This window comes from Neovison vison, chromosome 1 (assembly GCF_020171115.1).
Source record: "Neovison vison isolate M4711 chromosome 1, ASM_NN_V1, whole genome shotgun sequence".
Classification (NCBI taxonomy): Eukaryota; Metazoa; Chordata; class Mammalia; order Carnivora; family Mustelidae; genus Neogale; species Neogale vison.
In genome coordinates this window covers 79,126,700-79,147,203 of record NC_058091.1, presented here as the reverse complement: position 1 = coordinate 79,147,203, position 20,504 = coordinate 79,126,700, and the positions used below count along the sequence as shown (strand labels likewise).

The 20,504-nt window shown below is 33.2% G+C and overlaps 1 protein-coding gene across 3 annotated transcripts in view; it reads right to left on the bottom strand.

Annotated features, from left to right (window-relative positions):
• Positions 1-20,504, bottom strand: part of TBC1D32 (TBC1 domain family member 32) — a 230,443-nt gene that overhangs the window by 133,994 nt on the left and 75,945 nt on the right. For all 3 annotated transcript variants that reach the window (XM_044249741.1, XM_044249731.1, XM_044249751.1), the window contains exons 19-22: positions 19,552-19,690; positions 16,067-16,154; positions 13,998-14,116; positions 4,882-4,998 (exon numbers count right to left, since the gene is read on the bottom strand). In XM_044249741.1, coding sequence (XP_044105676.1) covers positions 4,882-4,998; positions 13,998-14,116; positions 16,067-16,154; positions 19,552-19,690 — 463 coding nt within the window. The remainder of the gene's footprint in view (positions 1-4,881; positions 4,999-13,997; positions 14,117-16,066; positions 16,155-19,551; positions 19,691-20,504) is intronic.

Genomic DNA, 20,504 nt, shown 5'->3' with positions numbered 1-20,504 from the left:
TTGGAAATGCAGTTTTCCCCAGGGCCTCCTGATAAACTTAGCCTACCCAACATCTTGATTTCGGCTTATAAAACTCTGAGCAGAAAACCCAAGTACACAGTGCCAGACTTCTGACATACAAAACTGTGAGCTCATAAATGGGTGGTTTTAATTTGCTAAATTTGTAGTAAGTTGTTATACAACAGTAGAAAAAATATATAGGCAAACTGGTAAGTACAATAAATATAAACAAAACTATTAATTTGGCATAACTTATAATACCAAAAACCTTAAAGAATCCAGTGTGTACCAACAGATGACTGGTGAATAAAAACACAACACATCCACACAACAGTATACCATCCATTTGTAAAAAAGAGTTAAGGGCAGAGCTCTATATACTGGTGTGCGGTAATCTCAAAGGCACAGAATTAAAAGAAAAATGCAGGGGCACCTGGCTCAGTCAGTATGCCTTCAGCTCAGGTCCTGATCCCTGAGCCCTGAGATGCTGCCCATTTCATGCCCTCTCTCTCTCTCAAACAAATAAAATATTTTTAAAAAATAAGAGAAAATGCAGAGACAGGACAGTGTTTAAATCATACTATCTTTTGCTTAAGTCTGGAGGGAAAAAATATATATACTATTTTAAAGTGAAAGTTGTAAAGTAATATTTGAAGGATAAACCAAAAACTAACAAAAAGTGTTAGCTATAAGGGAATGTTATAAAAAAGAACTTTCTGCAATGACGGAAATACTGTCCGTCTGTGTTATCTAACATAGTAGCCATTGCCCATCTATGGTTAATGGGCACTTGAAAACTTGAAATGTGAATAGTACTTAAAGGAAAGAAATTTTGAATTTTATTTCATTGTCATTGATTTAAATTTAAATAACTACATGGAGCTAGCAGATATTATATTGAAGATCAAAACATACATACACAGAGAAAGGACAAAGGGAGATTAATATGCAAGCACATTCTGTGAATATACTTTGTGACATACTGGAGTCACTTTTTTTTTTTTAAGATTTTTATTTATTTCTCTGACAGAGAGAGATCACAAGTAGGCAGAGCAGCAGGCAGAGAGAGAGGGGGCAAGCAGTCTTCCTGCTGAGCAGAGAGCCCAATGCAGGGCTCAATTCCAGGACTCTGAAATCATGACCTGAGCCGAAGGCAGAGGCTTAACCCACTGAGCCATCCAGGCACTCCTGGAGTCACACATTTTAAAAGAACATTAATCATGTAATAATTGAAAAGACAAAATTAATACAAAAGGTAAAACAACCTCTCAATTTAGAACATTCTAAAACAAATCTACCAAGTTAGTGGCATAACCAGGCAGAACGAGATTTACTTACTTCAAGTAACTTTTTAAAACATAGTATTTTGATTGTAAATCACTAGTGGCATACATTCTAAGAACAAAACTAACTGAAATGAAATATCAATATGCACAGATTAATTTTATTTTATTATGAAACTATTATATGTACATTGTACAATAAAAGCAAGTGAGTAGTTTTGTTCATGTCATTAGTAACCAAGCTTTTCTGTGAAAGAAAAATACAAGAAAAAATACAATATAGGCTCATGATGAATTTCCCTTAAAAAAACAATGCTCCCCTAAGCTGTGTATTGAAATGACTAGAAATGATGACAACCCTAAACAAGGAACATTTCTAGCATCTAGGTTATAATTTCTTTTTTTTTTTTAAAGATTTTATTTATTTATTTGACAGAGAGAGATTACAAGTAGGCAGAGAGGCAGGCAGAGAAAGAGAGGAGGAAGCAGGCTTCCTGCTGAGCAGAGAGCCCGATGCGGGACTCGATCCCAGGACCCTGAGATCATGACCCGAGCCGAAGGCAGCGGCTTAACCCACTGAGCCACCCAGGCGCCCTAGGTTATAATTTCTAAATAACAATTCCTAGTAAAAGAAACAATTCTTTGAAGATGGCTGTTTCCAGGACCGAGCCAGAAAATGTATACAATGAGCCTGGAACACCTTACATGAGAAATATATCAAACAGAAATAATTACATGTGAAAAGGACTCCATAGCCAAGGAATATCTTGATTATGAAAAGCAATAATGATTAATCACACTGGATTGAAACATATACATATACAAATTAGAAGCTCATAATGATAATAATAACAAAACATCACTTTTGGAGATTATTAGACCAATTCACTACTCAGGATTTATAAATTGTCAAGTATTTATTCTGCCATTTCTGAAAAAAAGTTTTTCAGGATTTCCATTATTAAGTAATTCCAGTTAAGGACAAAAAGAATGCCAGAACTAGAATCACCATTTCACATCTCTTAGTGAAACACTGAATAAATGCAACCCAGGACAAATAACCCAGATTTTCCAATAAATCAATGGCATGGAAACAAAGAAAGAACTGTTTTAGAAAAAAGACATAAAAGACATAATGACTGAATGAAACGTATGGACCTTCTTTGGATCATGACTCGACCAATTATTAAAAAAAAAAAAAAGACATCTTAAGAAAAAGGAAACTTCTATATAGACCACATATTAGATAATATTAAGGGATTATAGCTAATATATCAGAAAGAATTAAAGCCACAGATATTCACAATGAGGTAATTCAAACAAAAGTAAAAACAAAATCCAGGGGTCCTTATTAGTTAGAGATGCATACTAAATTTATACACTAAATTATTCAAATAAATTGACATTATGCCTAAAATACGCTTTAATAATTCTCCAGAAAAAAAAAAAATGCAGGAGTAAAGGGGAGGAAACTGTATAAGAGTAGTGGAATAGAGGGAAGAATACAGACAGAATGTTGATAAAAGCTAAAGTTTAGTGTTGGGTATATGGGAGTTCATTAGACCATTTTAAATGAAAGTTTGAAAGTATCCACAAAAGAAAGCCCAGCCATGAATTTGTGTAAATACATGTACATGCACATGCACACACACAGTTCCTCAGTTTAACTTCCTAGGGTTCCTGCCACAGGACTCCCAAAGAAAACAGAAAGATACTGAATTTATATTCTTTTGAATAAAGCCTAAGAAGGGCCAAAATCATTTAAGGCCTATCAAATGATTAATAAAACAATGAAGTTACTGAGAACCTACCAAGCTCAAAAGAAAGACAAAACAACTAGCGAGACATTTTTGGCCAAAGATAAAATATAGTTCCTCTCCTCATGGATTTTACAGCTTATTAGGAGAGACAAATGCAAAATAATTATACAATAATGTGACCTATGAGATGACTTCACAGAAAGAGTAAAGCATGAAAAATGAGGAGATTCTACTATCTAGCCAAAAGGCAAGGTTAGATAGCTTCCAGACACCAGAGAAAGGAAGAAACTTCTCTGATTACCATGGAAGTCAGAGAGTAGAAGGTGAAAAGAGACCAAAAAAAAAAAAAAAAAAAGGCTTTGAGAAACAAGGAGAAGCTGTCTGTCCTTGTGCAAAGGAACGTGGCTACGCGTGGATGCAAAGAGAGATCAGCAAATATTTTAAATAGAATTACTGCATCTGGTTTTCATTTCTAAAGGACCACTCTGAAAATTAATCATCATTAGGATAAATTATAGGTTGAACTGGGAAAAAAAGCAGTTAGGATCTCACTGATGTAATCTGGACAACAAATGACAGTCTGAGCTAAGATGTTTTTAATAGAAATTTAAAAAGTAAACAAGATGTGGTTATTAGGGAGGCAAAAATCTATACATGGTGATTAACTGCATATATAGAAAGAGAAGTCAACAATGACTTCCAGGTTTCTAACTCACTCAACTGTGTGGATGATGGAACTGTAGAAAAAAACATTATATTCAGTTGTAGAAGTGGTAAGACTGAGAGGCTCATAAGTATTCCAGATGTCAATTATCTGGTATAAATCTGAGTACAGATTCAACAGTCAGGTGAGCAATATAGGTCAGACTTGTCAGTATACAACTAAAATTTCACTATTGGAAGAGATCAATCTGGATGATAGGTGGCAGAGGAAGAGAAGTCCACAAATGCCAAGATGCAAGTAAGCACAAGGTAAAATTGAAACACTTCAAAGAAAAGAGAATATAAATTAAAAATTCAACATTAGAAGTACCTATCATTATATTTCACTCATAAAATTATCAAAAAATTTACAAAGTAGAGAAAGTTTAAAAAAAATTAAAATGTTTAAGATTAACAAGAATTAAAAGTATTCAAATGAGCAAAACTATAGAAAAAACAATTACACACAAGACAAAGTGACCAGAAAATAAGAATGGTTAATAGAATTTCAGTGTTAAATAATTCTTTATGAATGCATAAATATACATTATTTTGTGAGTTTGATTCAGAATTAAATAATTCTTTATGAATGCATAAACACATATTTTGTGTATTTAATTCATAAACATACCAAAGATGAGGAACTAAATATCTCTAAATGATTAAAACAAGTTACCCATTTAGGAGTATGAACATGAAAAAAGTCTCAAATAAATATGTATATACTGCCCTCATGGGGCAGTAATATGTAGTTCATTAAAATATAAGCAGAAAATACATTGAACTCCTTGGATATAGTTTAATCCTAATTATCCTAGCCAATGAAGAAGCAACACTGGTGTGACTAATAACATAAACCATCTAAAAATCATTCATGTACATATTTCTGCTTATGCCAGGTTTCTTTCCTGATTGGGAAGCATTAACTTTGTATTCCAAGAGGTGTTGTAACTTTAAGGTGACCTGGATCAAAAATTCCATGCACAGATAATTCGGAGCTGATATTCCATGGGTAAATAAATCAAATCAGCTTTTAAACACCATTAAATAATGTTCCTTTTTTCTGTCAAACTGCACTGTACTATAAATCTCAAGTATCATTTATAAAAGGTAAAGATATTAAAAAAATGACTTACAATAACACACGTTGGGACTTCACGAAGAGAATATTCTGCTTTATTAGGAAGATCCTGATTGCCAACCAGCTCATAAACAGCAGGATAAGGTAACAAGTTCACCAATCCTAAAAAAGACTAGGCAGGGAAGAAAGAAAACACTGTCATTTAAATGGTGCATTTTTTTCAACCACAACCATAGTATAGTTTTATAGGAGTACGACTATGAAGGCTAATTTTTTAAATAAGCCTAATTAATCCATATAAATGTGAAATATATACCTGCTAAGTACCAAATAGCTAAATCAGCAATATGTGCTCACAAGGCATTAACAATTGTAACAGAATATATAGGAGTTGGAAAATGTTTTAAAATATCTTGTATCTCCTGAAAAGTTTGGTTTTGAGGGGAAAAAAATGAAATGACCCATCCTTCTATTATTTGCATTATTATAACTGATGCATAAGAAATACAAGAGAGTAATACTGTGGGGCTCTGGAGCAAGATAATAAATTCTAAATATTCTTGCACTCAGGCCACAAGGCTTTCTTTATCCTTTAACTACATTCACTGGAAATCCAACTAACCTAAACATTATAGTTAATTTAAATTTTTTAAAGATTTTATTTATTTGACAGAAAGAGACACAGCGAGAGAGGGAACACAAGCAGGAGGAGTGGGAGAGGGAGAACCAGGGTTCCTATAGAGCAGGGAGCCCGATGTGGGGCTTGGGGCTGAATCACAGGATTCTAGGAGCCGCTTAATGAATGAGCCGCTCAGGCACCCCTATAATTCATTTTTTTAAATAAAGATTTTATTTATTTATTTGACAGAGAGAGAACACAAGTAGGCAGAGCAGCAGGCAGAAGAAGGGGGAGGAGAAGCAGGCTCTCCACAGAACAGGGAGCTGAATGACAGACTCGATTCTAGGGCCTTGGGACCATGACCCATGCCAAAAGCAGCCTCTTAACCAACTATAGTTAATTTTTAAAAGCCCTGGCTTTTCCTATCAAAACCAGCTCATTTTCTGGTGTAATCTTAACAAGTTAATCTCTCCATGAACTTTTAAGCTCTTACTCTCATTTCATTTTACTAAAAGCAACCTGAATATTTTTCTCAGGCACAGTTCATTCTTTGGATCCCCTACACAAAAGCATGCAGTGGTTGCCCATCACGAGAAGATTAACTTAGCATGACTTTCAGGCACTTTACTAATTGACACCTTTCTCAGCTTCACGGGGTGTCAAAAGCCTTATTTTCCATTATTCCTCAGCAGGAAGTCACTACTTCAGTCAATTGAATGCCTGTGGTCTCCTTCAAATAAATGACTTCCATATATGCAAACCTTTTTATGCTAACAATATATTCCTCCAGCCCTCCCACCTACTCATTATCCCACTTCATAAGTTTGCCACATTTTTTCTAGAAGGCTTTCTAATGAGCTCTATTCACCTCTAGAAACCCTGTATCCTGCCAATACTTGTATGTTTCATTTGTATTGTATTAACTGTATTTGTTTGTAATGATAGTATTAAGTTTTCTGCCTGCCATTTTAAAAGTTCTTCACTGGATTCAGAAAATTTGAGAATCAAATTAAGAATTTTCACGATAATCAGAACATGAGAAAATTTGAAAGAAGTTAATTCGATCTCTCACATAATAGATGAAAAAACTTAAGGACCAGAGAAGTTAAGCGACTTGGCCAAAAACACGCAATCAGATAGTTGGTAGCAGAACTAATCAATATTTTCTTAACTTTCAGGCTAGGTTACTCATTCCAGATCCCAGCATAATCAAATGCTATTTAACAAGGCACCTATGCTACACAGTCTTTGTTTGAGGACTTGGAAGGTTCAGTTCATCTTGCCCCCACCTCCACCCCTATTATGCCAAATGAAATATTCCTTAACAAATAACAGTGGTTATAGTGAATATATTTAACACAGTGGGTATTAACAAACATTGCTGTAGAAAAATGAACTCTTTAAAAGCTTCCTTTTCTTCCCATGAATATTCCACAAAATGAAGATGGAATTTCAAAGTATTTCTAAGGAAATAATCTATATACTACTGATTAAAACCTAGTATCATCTGCATAGCAATAAAGTCATCATAAAGTAGAATAACTAAATTTAATAACCTAGTTACCACTTACTGAATGCTTATCTAAAGAACACTATGCAAAAACTGTTCACTATAGAGAAAAAACAAAAAGTGGTAGCAAGAAAAGAATGTTTAAGAAATGTGTCAATTAATTATACATAAAATGAACTGCAGGGAAACTACAAAGTTCATGGCCACCTACAAAACCACCTAGAAAAAATTCACTAATCGTCAAGGTGTTTACCACAAAAATGATTAAGATAGATTCCATATTTGTATTATTCATCTAGTTTATGAAAAAATAAGTTAAAAAAACAGAAAATGCTTTAAACATGGAAATATTTTAAAATGTTAATATTAGCCCAATATTTAGAGTTATAAATGTCTTATTTAAAATATCCTTCCCATCAACTGTAGCCATGACGGATTACAGGAAACTTAATAAATGTTCATCTTAACATCTGACATTGTCCATCAAGATATATGGTCTTTAGGGGCGCCTGGGTGGCTCAGAGGGTTAAAGCCTCTGCCTTTGGCTCGGGTTGTGACCCCAGGGTCCTGGGATCAGCTCGCATCAGGCTCTCTGCTAGGCAGGGAACCTGCTTTCCCCTCTCTCTCTCTGCCTGCCTCTCTGCCTACTTATGATCTCTATCTATCAAATAAATAAATAAAATCTTTAAAAAAAAAAAGGTATATGGTCTTTACAAATCACATATCAATACTATACTGAGCGTTTTTGTATTATTTGCACATGAGGCATTCCATAGGTAAACATGAAACTTCCTCCTTTCATCTAAGAAATAAAACCATTCAGATCACCTAGAATCATGATTACTTATGATATGGTACTCTAAACTAATTATACAGAACATAAGATAAAAATAATTTTGTAATTATATTTGAACAAACTAAACAATTTTAAAGAAACATGGGAAAATTTCAGCAGCTAGTTTCTAGAAGAAAAAAAGCATTTTTCATACAATGAGCATTTTTTAAAAACATTAGCATACTGCAAAATTGTGATGTCTTAATAAACACTTGTAGAATTTGAGAAAATATTTATGACATAATCATGAGTTCCCATAAAAACATAAGATGTTGTTAATATCAAACATTAATTATCCTAAAATTTATATTAGCACAAAACATTTTACTTCCATGTCTTGAAGAAAATAAGACTTTGTAAGTAGTAAGGAAACTAATTAAAGGTTAAATATTTGATATATTTTGAGACTAAACCATTTTAAAATTACCCAAGATCAAACTCTTTTTTATGAAATAAAACTCCTTCAGGCTGAAAATGATCACCCATTCACTCATTAATTCAAAATATTTTAACACCAGCTGCTTATTGGCAATTATGCCAGATGATAAAAGTAAAAATATGAATGAATAAAGGAATGGTCCCTGCCCTCAAGGACTCACACAGTAACAGAGGACAAATACACTATTAGAGCATTTAAAATGGTTCTCCAGGGGTGCCTGGGTGGCTCAGTTGGTTAAGCATCTGCCTTTGGCTCTGGTTGTGATCCCAGGGTCCTGGGATCCAGCCCCACATGAGACTCCCTGCTGAGCAGGGAGCCTGCTTCTCCCTTTCCCTCTGCCTGCTACTCTGCTTACTTATGCTCTCTCTGTCAAATAAATAAATAAACAAAAAATCTTTAAAAAATTAAAAATAAATAAAATGGTTCTCTAAATTACCTGATAGTACCATAGTATGGAGAGGCATGGAAGGACATTGGGAAGATCACATTATACAGCAAAGCAAGAGGTGATAAGAACTGTGACTGCAAAGTAGCAGGCAGGTAGGCAGATGTACTATGTTAATGAGCACTAATTTTATCCTTTAGGGAAAAAAAAAAAAAAAGGTTTTCCAGAAAAGTAATGAAAATTTCATGTTACCTTATAGATAGAAAGCTATGAAGGAAAACAGTTGTGAGGGTAGACAATACTGGGAAAAAGAAATTAAGATTCAGAGTTCTAAGAATGAGATATCAACTACACTTATTACACCAAAACTGTATTTTGAAGTGTCTAATACAGAAATCAGAAAGTGATTTAAAAAGGCAAATTTGAGATAAGAGAATCAAAACATTTTAAATAGTTTTACACCTTTCTAGTCTGTATGCCTTTTTTTTCCCCTCGTCTTATCACACTAAGATCTAATATAATGCTAAATTGGTAAGAGTAAGCAGATTTTAGGTCCAATATTTCACCATTAAATACGAGATTCACGTTTTTGATAGATAGTATGTATCAGATTGAAAGAAATCTGCTGAGTCTTTATCAAATATGGGCATTTAACTTTGTCAAATGATGTGTCCATGTCCACTGATATCATTATATGAGTCTTCTTTATTCTATTAATATAGTGAATTATCGTACCATTTTAGAATAAGAAACCAACTTTCTGTTGCCTGGGATAAACCCCACTTGATCATAAAAAATAATGGATCCTTTTATATATTACTATATGCAATTTGATAATATTTTGTTAAATATTTAAGTCTACACTCCTATTTGTCTTTTTTTTTTTTTTTGTAACAGTTTTTTCTCATCCACATCACTATTTTGCTGGCCTCCTCACATAAGTTAGAAATTGATTCTTCAACCTCTGTTTTATGAAAAACTTTGTGTGAGATTGGTGTTCTTTCTCCTTTAACAGTTTCATAGAATTCACCAGTGAAATCATGTGGCTCTCTATGGTAAGTTTTTTAATAATTTGATTTCTTTAACAGAAATATAGCCACTAAGAATTTCTGTTTTATACTGGGTCAGTTTGGTAAGCATATTTAAGAAGTTTGTCATTTTTATCTTAATTGTTTAATTTATAGCATAAAGCTGATTTTAATATTCCTTCATTATTCCCTAGTAACTATGGGATCTTCGGTGAAACTCTTCTTTCATTCTTGATTAATTTTGGGTCCCTCATTTTCTTGATGTCTCTAGCCAGGAGTTTATTATTTTTAATAGTCATTTGTAAGTACCAAATTTTGGTTTTGTTACTTTTCTTGTTTGTCTTTTTTCTGTTTCACTGATTTCTGCTTTATTATTTCCCTTCCTCCATGTTCTTTGGATATAACCTGTCCTTTTTGTTTCTTCTAGAGTGAGAACCTGACTCTTAATTTTAGATATTTCTAATATAAATATTACAGTTAAATAATCCTCTTAGAACTCCTTCAGACACATTTGCAAATTTTCTATTTTATTTTTATTTTCTGCTTTAAAATATTTCCTCATTTCCCTTATGACTTCTTTGAGCTGTGTGTAATTTAGAAGTGTATTTTCAAATATTTCAGATTTTGCAGTTTCTAGCTTGTGATACTTAAATTCACTGTGGTCTCAGAACACACTTTGTATTATTCCAATCATTTTAAATTTATGCAGACTTAACACTCTAGCCCAGCAAGTCTCTTGGTAAGCATTCTGAGTGCTCTTGAAAAGAATATGTGTTCTGCAGTCACTGAATATAGTATCCTATAAAGAGCAATTAGATCAAATGATGACTAGTGATATTCATATCATGTACCTGAGAACAGACTGAAAGATGTTACATCAATTGCTAAAAGAGGAATGTTAATATCTTCAACTGTTACTATCCAGTTGCCTATTTCTTCCTTAAGCTATTTTAATACTTCATATATTTTGAATCTCATTTCTAGGACCATAACTAACTTATGGTTGTTATATCTTCCTGATATATTGACCAGATTATGTTCAAATGTTTCTTAATCCAACATTACTTCATTTTCTATGTCTCTGACATTAAATACTGCTACTGCAAGTCTTCTAATGTATATTTTTCCTTTCTTTTTTATATTCATTGACTTTCCTTACCAGTGTCTTTTTCTTTAAAGTGAATTTCTTCAGAGACAGCATATTATTGGGTCTTATTCTGAAAATCTTTAGTCTCTTACATGTAATGCAATTATTGATTAGGGCTACAATTTCCCATTTGTTCTCTTTTTTCTCATCCCCTTTCTGTCCCTTTCTGTGTTTGGGGATTATTTTTAGAACTTTATTTTAGCTGTATCTTTTGCATTTACTTAGTGCTTTTTCCAGGTTAGCTATCTAATAGACCTCTCTGTGGTGTTGGAAATGTTATATTAATTGAACTATGCAACAGTCACTAGTTGCATGTGGCTACTGAACACTTAAGATATGATTAAATGTACTTGAGGGACTGCATCTTTAACTTTGATTTTAAGTAGGTTTATATAGCCATATGGTACTATTGTCTATCATATTCCAAAGCACAGTTAACAGAAAAGTAAGAGGAGGGTGGACTGGAAATAAATCTAGTGTACCTCATATACTGAGGCCACATTATTGTTTTCTACAATTTAAAATATAGCAAAATTAAATCCCAAAAGTAAAATTAAATACCAATTTTCTAGGGAATAATATTTAGAATTATAAGCTGGGCACTAAGAATGTTCGCTATGAGTTGTTTCTAGATAATCAGTCGGTAGCATAGAGGAGCATACATGTTTTTTTAACAGAAATTAACATTATACTGACATTTCTAATGCAAAGTCAAATTAGTTAAATAAAATCCCAACCTTATAAGAGAAAAAAAATATTTTTTTAGGGATTAAAATTAATGTTGTTCCACTTCATGTAAAATTTAAGAATCGTGAAACCACATAGATTTGTATACCATTAATACCACTTGCTTATCCTGTGTGGTAGACCTGTCATATATATTAACTCTAAGTATAAAATAAATCCCATTATTGTCATAGTTTTCTTATAAACAGTCTTATGAATTAAGAGAAAAACAGGTTGGTTTGTTTTTTAAGATTTTATTTATTTATTTGAGAGAGAAAGAGTACACACACGAACACAGGTGAGCAAGGCGTAAAGGGAGAGGCAAAGGGAGTAGGAGAGGAAGGGAGAGGAAGAAACGAAGAGAGAGAATTTCAAGCAGACACCACACTGAGGTGGGGCTAGACAGAAGGCTCAGATTTCACATTCCTAAGCCAAAACCAAGGCAAATGCTTAATGGACTGAGCCGCCTAACTGCCCCAACAGGCTTTTTTATACTCAACTCACCTACCTGCAATTTCTTTTCAGTCTGAAAATCCAAATATCCATCAGGTATCATTGTCCTTCAACCTGAAGAAATTCTTTTAGTGTTAAATAAAATGCAGGTTTGCTGGAAAATATTTTCTTAGCCTTTGAAGTTTATTTTACTTTTATCCTTGAGTATTTTTGCTGGATACAGAATTCTAGGTGGACTGGGCTTCACCCCTTTCAGCACATTAAAGATATCCTATTATCTCCTGGCCTCTGCAGTTTCTAATCAGACATACTGCAGTTTCTAACAGCACACTTTAGTGCTATTCCTCTGTGTATGCGATTTTCTATAACTTCTTTCCAGATTTTCTTTTTATCTTTAGTTTTCAGCAGTTTATAATGAGCCTTACTGTGGTTCCCTTTGCATTTTCATTCTTTGTATACTCTTCCTTGGGATTCACTAAGATTCTTGATCTATAAGTTTACATTTTTCAAGATATTTGGAAATTCAGCTTTTGTTTAATATCTTTCTGTCCCATTCTCTTTCTCTTCAATATACCAATCAAATGTATGAAACCTCTTGATACAGGTCTCACAAATCACAGAAGCATTCCTTAGTTTTTCTCTCTGCTCTTCAGATTATATAATTTCTATTGATCTATCCCAAGTTCATGGACTAGTTCTTCTGTCATATTTAAATATACTATTAAGCTCATCTAGAAAATTATTTCAGATAAGATGTTTAGTTCTAGAATTTCTATCTGGTTCTTTTAAATGGTTTCTATTTCTCTACTACAATTTCCAGTTTCTTTACTCATTATAAGCATATTTTCCTTTGCATGCTACTTATAACAACAACTTCAAAATTCTTACAGATAATTCCAACTCAATCTCTATTACTTGCCTTTTTCTGGGCTTGAATCACATTTCTCTTATTCTCCATATGTCTAGTAATTATGGACTACATCCAATATATTATGAAAGATATATTCCACAATGCTGATTTTAACTTAACAGTTTTAACAGGGCAAATTCAAGCTCTAAACTCTGACCTCTGTGGTAAGAACATCTGATATCTCTTGAGTCCAAGTTCAGGGGAGAGTCTTATATTTGGATGGTATACAAACAAAATTTAAGTGCCCCCTATGTACTTCTCTCCTTCCCAGAGACTTCCTTCCATGTTCCAGCTGCTGTGTAGCCATAAAACTCTTCTCTTTTGATTTTTCAAACTTGTTAGAATATGGATATCTCTGTGGATTCTTGCCCTTAGGCAAAAGTCTGTTAAATCCAGAATCTCAGCAGTCCAATCTATTCATCTGCACAGACTCCCCTCCTTTTTGGGGGGTTGGGGGGAGTCTCTTTTTAGCCATTCTGTTGCTTTTTTAAGTCACTTTTCCAGAGTTTGTGTTTACTACTGGAGGGAAGTAGCCTAGCATTACAGAAAACAGAATTTCATTTTTTAAAATAATTTTATGGCATTTTCTTTTAAACTTTCCCAGGCTGCCATAAAGTCAAAGTTAGGAATTCTCAAGTCATTTAGCTTTGGTGAAATTTGGGAAACATATCAAATACATAAAAGCCATTGAATTATAATAGAACATTGTATAGGTACTTTAGAATTTCTCTTTTTTTGGCACATTACTCTAAATGACAATTTTCTATTAGATTTAAACAAAGGGAAAAAGCTTCCTCTTTTTTTTTTTCCCTTTGGTTGATTGGTTTTTGTTTTAGGGTGTTGGTAGGGTGAGTGAGGTTGTTTTTCATAATGTCTGCTGTGTCTTACTCTTCATTAGAAAAAAATTACAGTAAAAACAATGTGAAAGGAAAACATTCTTACGAAATGCAATTCCCATTAAACACTAGTATTTCTAATCACTTATTTTGAAAACAAAAGAAAATTAGAACTGAAACAAAGGAGATAAAAGAAAGTTAGGAGAAGCTGCTGATTGTAACTGAATATATATAAAGTCAGGATGAAGTAATTTCTGAGAGAGATACCCAGATCATTCCCTACCTTTTGACAGCTCCGGTCAATAGGATCCACTGGTGTAGATCTGGGATGGGTTACTCTAACATCATCTCTTCCACATTCCAGATTGGCCCATAATTCAGTTATAAGTGCATTAATAAATCCTAAGAAGAATTAGTTTACATCATATTTACAGTATACTATTTCTTAGGATTATAGAGAAATACATAATTATCCCTCTGACAAGACTGGTCCACAGTGACAACAGATATATACTTAACATCTTGAGTAAAAAATAACCTCTAACCTTGGTAGAAATTGTATCTCCTACTGTTCACTATATCTTCATGATGCCTCATTGTCATAAAACTGCATAATGACTAAATTCTGAGACACTATCTCCCTAGAGAACTGAATTTTGAGTCTTACAATTTATCCCTTAGCCAATAACATCTGAACATGTTTTCCTGAAAAATAAGATTTATACTTTACTCTGCAAATGGGCCAACAATGAAAGGTGGCTGAAAGGTAGTGTGTGTGTGTGTGTGTGTGTGTGTGTGCATGTGTATAGGAGCTATCAGGAGGCAGGGTAGGCAAACAGTGTGTGTTCCTTATCCCAATATATATACTAATATAACTTTTTTAAAAATTCTTATGCTTGAAACAATTGAATTTCACACAACTTTTGGCTCAACAGAGTTTAAATTCTAATGAGTAATGAGTAAGATACTATATGTCTAAATGAAAGTGGTTATTAAGGTTGATTATTAAATTTTTATGAAGAATCAAATTACATTAAAAAGTGTAAGACAGAATATCTAATAAAATCTAATAACATCAGAGCAGAAAGGCTCCTGTGATATAAAAGAAAAAATATGGAATCTGAAATTAAAAATATCAGGGTTGAAATTATAAACCTGCCAGCTTAATAGTGGTATGTCCTTACACAAATCCCTTGACTTCTTAGAGCATCAGCTCCCCCTTTTGAAAACTGAAATAGTGCTATATTTGAGGGTTGACATGAAGTATAAATGGGATGATATATGTAGAGTTACTAATATACTACCCTAAGACATCACAGGAACTCAATCAGTGTTAGTCTTCTCTCCATTGCCCTGTAAAATAACTGATATCATGAGGCTTAGAAGCTTAATGACTTGGCCAACAGGGAAATCTGAGGTTAAATCTAGTCTCCAAATGCTTCCATTAATGTGCCTCTACTATGGAAATATAGTAGATTATATACCAAATAGAAGAAGAAATAAGTTGTTCAGTTTATGACAACTTCTACAAAGGAAAGAAACATGTTTCATAATATTCCAAATTAGCTTGTCAAAAAGCTTTTAAGATATATTATAGTAAAATATTTTCATTTAAGGAGAGAATCAGTTGTGGTCAGTGATGTTATAATTCATCAACCCTAAGCTTTCAAAAATATAACCATAGAATCTCTATTAGAGGTATGTCTTGTCTCTGGTTCAGGGTTCAGATAACCTTAGATACACTAAGTTAGCAATGTTTAAACTTCTTAAAAATCCAATCCATAGTAGATAACACATGCTGACTGCAAAGACAGTGGTGAAAACTAAGTGGTAAGAGGAAAGCTTTCAAGAAGCAACAGAAGAAGGGAAATAAGGAAATGGGATGTATGTATGTATGCTAACTATTGTGGTTGTAAATTCTGAAGCATATACAGGCCACTAAAACTGAGCATTAAGAAATCCTATAAGATTCAAAAAAGGAAAAAAGAAAAAAAGAAATCCTGTAAGATTCAGCTGTACTGAGAGGACAACATCCTTTTGATTTATAACATAAGGACAATTTTCTAAAGCATCAAGTACTTCTCAGTTTAATTCATTATGTTCCCTATTCTCAAAAAAAGAGAACAAGGCTGTGTGTAAATATATCTTTCAAGAGAAAAAAAAATCCCATTGCGATTTCATGGAAGTAAAAAAATAAAGGACACCCTGTAACTTTCCTTTACCTAAGAGAAAGTAACAGGGAAAAGAACTTTAGAGTAAACATCCTGAGAGCTGATCATGCCAGTTAAATTCTCCATCGGCCTGCTCATTTTATTTAAAATAATCAGAATTCTAATTAAAAGGAAAACTTACCCGAACTTTGTAGTGCTATTGCACCTGCTGCTGTGGATGCCACTTGTGTCACCAAAACTCCATAGCCAAACTTTTTATGCCTGCTGATCTAACAACATAAGTAAGGAACAATTAAAAGCAGGAAAACATAAAATGCTAATACTTTATTCATATGTTACATGTAGAGTAACTGATTCTCCTTATTACAGTACTACACATTCTTTCAGGTAAAGATAATTAGCAGCAAACACAAATCAGACACCCTATCAATGAGTTAATATTTTTCACAATCCTATTTCAGATTTAGGTCCTAGCCCCAGCCTTCAAATTAAGTAGATTTTTGCCTTGAATGAGTCACTTCTCTAGGTCTCAGTCTCTTCATACATAAAATAAGCAACTTTGACCAGATGAAGATTAACATGCCCTCTGACTTTAAATTGTATTATTTTATTCCTTAGTTTAGTTCTTCAATAATAAATTTCCTCATTAATAAATCTGTATTGACTACCAGTTGAACTATACTTATAAATAACCGAGAAACTTAAAAAAATAATATCTTCTTAATGGTAATTATTTTTAGAGGAAATGTGATTTTTTTTCTCCTTGTTACATATATATATATCACAAACACACACACACAAAGAATTCTCATCAGTAACACACAGGTTTCTAAACAGTGTTGTGGAAAACCTTGGATAATTTGCTATGTCCCAAAGAGAGTACTATACATATATTCATGGTAAAGCACAAAAATATCACGCTTGGCAGAAAAGAAAATATGAAAATAATAAACATTAAAAAAATTCCTTCTCAGATCTTAGTTATGACCAGGTTGGCTAATAAAATGGCTGACTTCTAAACAAAGTTAACTAACCATTTATAATTTTTATTTTTTCAACATTCCATTAAAAGAATCTGTTTTAATCAAATTTTAAAAATATAAACTGTACGTTCAGATTTGAAGGCAAAAAGAAAAGTAGGAAGGAACTAAAAGATCATGGGAAAGAATTAGATTTCTTCAATTTTCTGCTATTCATGTTTTATAAGTTTGCTTTTCTTTTCTAATTTTATTACTTATATTTTCCACTTTCCTTAATTTACCATACATCAGTTCTTTAGTTAGATGATACAGAGATACAGAAATATGATTTTTTTTTCCTGCTTGCCCTCTTCTATAATAACTCAAAAAATACCTTACACATCAGTCATCCCCACTGACTCTGCTGATTTTGATACTAATAGCCACAGGAGCCTCCCAAATTCATATTAAAGTACTGAAAAGGAAGAGGCAAAGCAAAACTTCAGAAAAGTTAGACATGCTTGACTAAAGTATGACTTAACTTTCAGGAACACTGTTAAAGACAAGTTCTAGTCTTACTGCCCTCAGTAACTAGGTGTGAGCATTCACAGATCATTTTACAAAATGTGGGTCTCTACTTTCTCTTCAGCAAAATTAAGGAAATGGACTAGTAGCTTTCGTACAAGATACCAGAGACTTTAAATTTTCAAAAAACGTCCTGAATAGCATAAAGCATCATTAAAATATTGAATCATATTATAAGGTTGTGCATTACTGAGATTTAGGGAACAGTATCCTCTATTATAACCACCAGTGTGGTACAAAGGAAGGCTAAATTCTTTTAATATTCATAAATGTTAAAACAATGACATCTAGTCTTAGATATATGATCACAGTAGCAAAAGTTATGTATGCATAGTCTCAAGCATCTGAGAAAGAAAAATGTCTTTGAATTGCTTTAGTATTTTCAAAAATGTAAAAAAAAAAAAAACCACACACACACACAAAAACACAAACAAACAAAAAAAAAACACCCAAATGGTTAACTAAGTACAAAAGGAGATTCAAACTCACCAGCAGAGAAATTCATATTAAAATGACAAATTCATTTATGTAAACTTAAAACTCCCAAGAAACTTAAATATTTACTATAGTCTGAATATTTTTGTCCCTATAAAATTCATGTGTTGAAATCCTAAACCCCAAAGGTGATGTAGTGAATGGGACCTTGATTAGATCATGAGGTGGTTGAGTCCCCAAGAATAGGATTAGTACTCTTTCAAAAAAGATCCCGGAGAGCTCTCTAGCCCTTATCCATGTGAGGATACAATGACACATCTATGATCAGAAGAGGGCCCTCACCTGACCACACTGGCATCCTGATCGTGGACTTCCAGCCTCCAGAATTGTAAGCAATAAATGCGTGCTGTTTATAAACCACACAATCAATGGTATTTTAACAGCCTAAATGGACTAAGACAATATTTGACAAGAAGTATCCACACCCCAAGATACTATACATATTAAACACATTAGCATGGAACCCAGGGATAAAGGAATACATGCCAGGTGAAATGGAAGTGTGATTCAGAAATGACAGAGGAATCAAATTAATCAAAACAGATACCTTACATGCACAGATGAGAAGAGACGCCATAAACTGAGGTATATAAATAACTAAGTTCTCTATACTTGAGGTACATTTAAATAAGAAACAAAAACACATCTGCACATACAAACCTAATATCATAAACCCATGAACAAATTTTCATGTGTTTTATTTGTGAAGGGATGCTCAGGGCCCTCCCTCATAAACCATCTACTCTTCCAGGCAAAAACTCTGAGTTATTTGTGTTTTTATAGGTTTAAGCAAAAGCAGGAAGTTAGAACTGAAGAACAAATAAAATGGTATTTACAACCTGGTAACCTAGTAACATCAATATACAACAGCTGCCAGAAACAAGACACAATTTAAAAGCATATATATGATCCAAAAAGCCAAGAAGTTCAGGGATGTTTATGCTATCACAGCAAGAAGCTGAATACACCTCAATGAACTTCTGAGAAAGGGCTAAATTATGCTCGACATTTTAACAGTATCAGTAAAATACCTCTACAAATATTTTTTTTTAATGTGAGAACTAAATTCTTTTTTTTTTTTAATTTTTTTTTTTAAGATTTTTATTTTATTTATTTGAGAGAGAGAGACAGTGAGAGAGAGAATGAGCGAGGAGAAGGTCAGAGAGCGAAGCAGACTCCCCATGGAGCTGGGAGCCTGATGTGGGACTCGATCCCGGGACTCCAGGATCACGCCCTGAGCCGGAGGCAGTCGTTTAACCAACTGCGCCACCCAGGCGTCCCCTAAATTCTTATTAACATGTGCATTTAAGCCCAATGAGGATCATCCCCTTCCTGAAAGTCCATCCAGTTTTAGTGTAACCAAAATTTATTATATTTATAACACATCTGGATGGTTAAATGTATTTTTCAATTTCATCTGGTTGCTTCCCATCCTGTAAACACATCCATAGATAGCAACATCAACTCAAATGCTTTCCTGAAAAAATATCAAGTTAAAAATTACAATGCTATATGGCTTTTTAATTGGGGTTTAATAACCTCTTCTGCAGAGAAGACAGAATGATGTTCTTAATGACTTTTACAACAACGAAAATTCTTTTTGCCTGCGGCAGATGGTAATTCATACCTGTAATTTTTTTGCATATCGGTTGAACATAAATGTCACACATTCATTGATGGCACCTGTTCTTTGAAGAAAGAGTAGTCCTTTGGGAGTGGCAGCAAAATTTAGTAAATCATCTAACAAATTCTCTTCCCAAGCCATACTGAAACAGGTAAAAGAAAGGTATGCATTTCATTATTACACTCAAAACTGAAAAGAAAATAATTTCAGCTTAATGCTGCTAATAAACTTACAGAGTACATACTGATGGCTAAGTATGCAGTTTAAAAAGTAAGATAAATAAAAAGCATGGTTTCCATGAGAGTGAGTTATTTTATATTTTCTATGCCAATAATTTTCTTCCACTTTAATCAAATGTTAACTACAGGTGTCAGCATTTTATTACATCTAGTTTCTCTCATCTTCACTTTAATTTCATTCTCTTCTCCTACCATAATTCTGCTGGGCCTGAATCCCCAAGTCCCAACTCTACATTATTTCCATACTTTCTTTTCATTACAGAGTATCTGTCTTTCAACTTTATAAGGCATATCAGGAACAATACCTTTATTTTCATAGGTTTTTAATTTTACTTTTAGAGAATGACCTTTTTTTCCTCAAACTCTTTTAAAAGGAAGAACAGTAACATTCTCCAGAGAAAAATTCTGAAACATTCAGAAGACACAGTTAATAGGAGAGTCAGAGCAAGAAATACAGAAATGTAAGAGGGGAAATGAGCACTTCATTTGGAAGTACCAAAAGGAGAAAATGGACTACCTACTCGATAGTCCTAGTTGTCTGGAAAGAAACTTTGCATACAAAAATAGGCAAAAAAACAGTATCTACATGTATAGTGAAATTTTGAGTATGGAGATGAGTGCCATTTTCCCCCAAGGAAGTATCAGAAGTCTTTTTTGAAAAGGATTGTAAAGAAATTTGAAATTTAAAATTAATGATTAGTTCATGTTTTGACATCT